Genomic DNA, 1913 nt, shown 5'->3' with positions numbered 1-1913 from the left:
CCCCCCGCCCCCGCCCCCCTGGGCACGCGCACGCCGACGCGCGCACAACAAAAACACACAGACTCCCTGCAGCAGCTCCAGTCCGTCTCGCAGAATGCCCTCATCTCGGCCATCAGCGCCGGGCTCAACTCCAGCGACCCGAATGCCCTGGCCCCCGGGACCCTGCTCGGCTTCGTGGGCAACTCCCTGTGCGAGGCGGCCGGCAACCTGCGCGACATCCTGGCCGAGTACTTCGGCAGCGTGGTCGACGACCTGAAGGTCTTCCTCGCCGGCGGCAGCGCCTTCACCCGGCTCCACGGGGAGACCCTCAATGAGACGGTGCAGGCTCGGGCCCGGGCCTTCTGGCCACTCATCGCCATGGAGGTGCGCCGGCGGTCGCAGGGGTTCGCCGACCGCCTGATCGAGCGCCCCCCCACCGCGTCGGCCACCCTGCTGAAGATGGTGGAGAAGCTGGCCGGGCCCCTGGCCGAGCTGGGCCCCGGGCATCCGCTCCTGCGCGGCGTCACCGGCCCCGACGCCGGGGCCGCCCCGCAGCAGCAGCAGCAGCAGCAGCAGCAACAGTACCTGGACAGCCTGACCGAGGCCACGCACGCGGCCCTGCCGCTGGCCCTGGCGCGCATTTGCTCGCTCCTTTCACAGGGCACCGTGGCCCGGTGCCTGGCCATCGTGGCCCGGTCCTTCCAGCCGGCGGAGGCGCCCGGCGGGGCCCCGGTGTCGCCCACCTCCGCCGGGCGCCTGGTCCAGGAGGACCCCACGGCCGGGCTCATGGCCTCGGTGCTGTCGCGCGAGCTCCAAAATGAAGCCGGCTCGCTGGTGCAGATGTACATCGACGCCTGCGGGTCGCTGCTGACCGGGCGCCTGACCGAGGCCCTGGCCGCCCAGTGGCCACTGGTCCTGGGCCTGCCGCTGACCGATGCCCAGCAGGCCCGGCTGCAATTCCAGTCCCCCTACGGGCCGAGCGCCTGCTGGCAGCGGGCCCTCGGCGGGTTGCGTCTCTTCGGCCTGGTGGCCGAGCTGGTGGTCGCCGGGCCGGATGCCGGGGCGCCGGGCCCCGGCAGCGGCCCGGGGCCCGGCCTCGGCGCCTCGTCGTCCGGCCCCGGCGGCCCGGGCGGCCCGGGCGGTGCCGGCATGCCGCGCTCCGGGTCCGGGGCTTCGCTCTCGTCGCTGGCCGAGTCGGCCGGCAATGCGCCCGGCGGCGGGGGGGCACCGGCGGCCACCGGCCCCGGGGCCCGGCCCTTCGGCCACCGCCGCACCGGGTCCCACTCGAGCTTGCACCAGGCCGCGCGCGGGGGCTTCGGCCTCACCCGCGACCGCATGCTCTCCATCGACCGGCTCTTCTCCGAGCGCGTGGACATCTTCGAGCCGGCGTCCGACGCGGCCGGGGTCGACCCCACCCTCGGCCCGGCCGGGGCCGACAGCGCCGCCAGCGCCTTCCCCGATCGGCTGGTCCCCTCGCCAGGGCAGCGCCCGGTCGAGTTCCGGCCCCGGTGGATTGTGGCCGCCCTGGCCAAGCGCCTGCTGCGCGCCGCCTCCGAGGTCATGCGCTTCCAGTGCTCCCTGCGTCCGCGCATGCCGCCGGCCGGCGGCGACCTGCCCGCCTCCGGGCCCATCACCGTCATCGACCCCTTCCAGCAGTGCCAAGTCGACGCGCTCTTTGCCCAGTCCCTGCTCCTGGCCATCCGCGTGGACCAAGCGTGCGTGCCGCGTGCCCCGCATGGGCCCTTCTTCCTGCCGCCCCGCCCGCCCCCCGCCACGCCGGACTCACCTTCCTCCGCCCACCCGCAGCGCCGTCAACCTCATCACCGACTACCTGGCCACCGCGCACTCCCGCTGCCCGGTGGCCCCCCGGCCGCTGGACGACCACCTCATCGAGCGCCTGGTCGAGGACTCCGTCCGGGCCATGGTGTGAAGCG

General features: G+C 75.4%; 1 protein-coding gene across 1 annotated transcript in view; it reads left to right on the top strand.

Moving 5' to 3' along the window:
• H696_05940 (hypothetical protein) overlaps positions 1-1913 on the top strand; it is a gene marked incomplete at its 5' end in the record, with an annotated part of 4261 nt that extends 2348 nt beyond the window's left edge. The window contains 2 exons of the mRNA XM_009499716.1: positions 62-1694; positions 1786-1913. Of these exons, the coding sequence (XP_009497991.1) occupies positions 62-1694; positions 1786-1909 (1757 nt within the window). The 3' untranslated portion in view covers positions 1910-1913. The remainder of the gene's footprint in view (positions 1-61; positions 1695-1785) is intronic.

Source organism: Fonticula alba (genome assembly GCF_000388065.1).
Source record: "Fonticula alba strain ATCC 38817 unplaced genomic scaffold supercont2.15, whole genome shotgun sequence".
Taxonomy (NCBI): domain Eukaryota; order Rotosphaerida; family Fonticulaceae; genus Fonticula; species Fonticula alba.
Note: the sequence above shows the minus strand (reverse complement) of the source record. Positions and strands in the feature narration are given on the sequence as shown.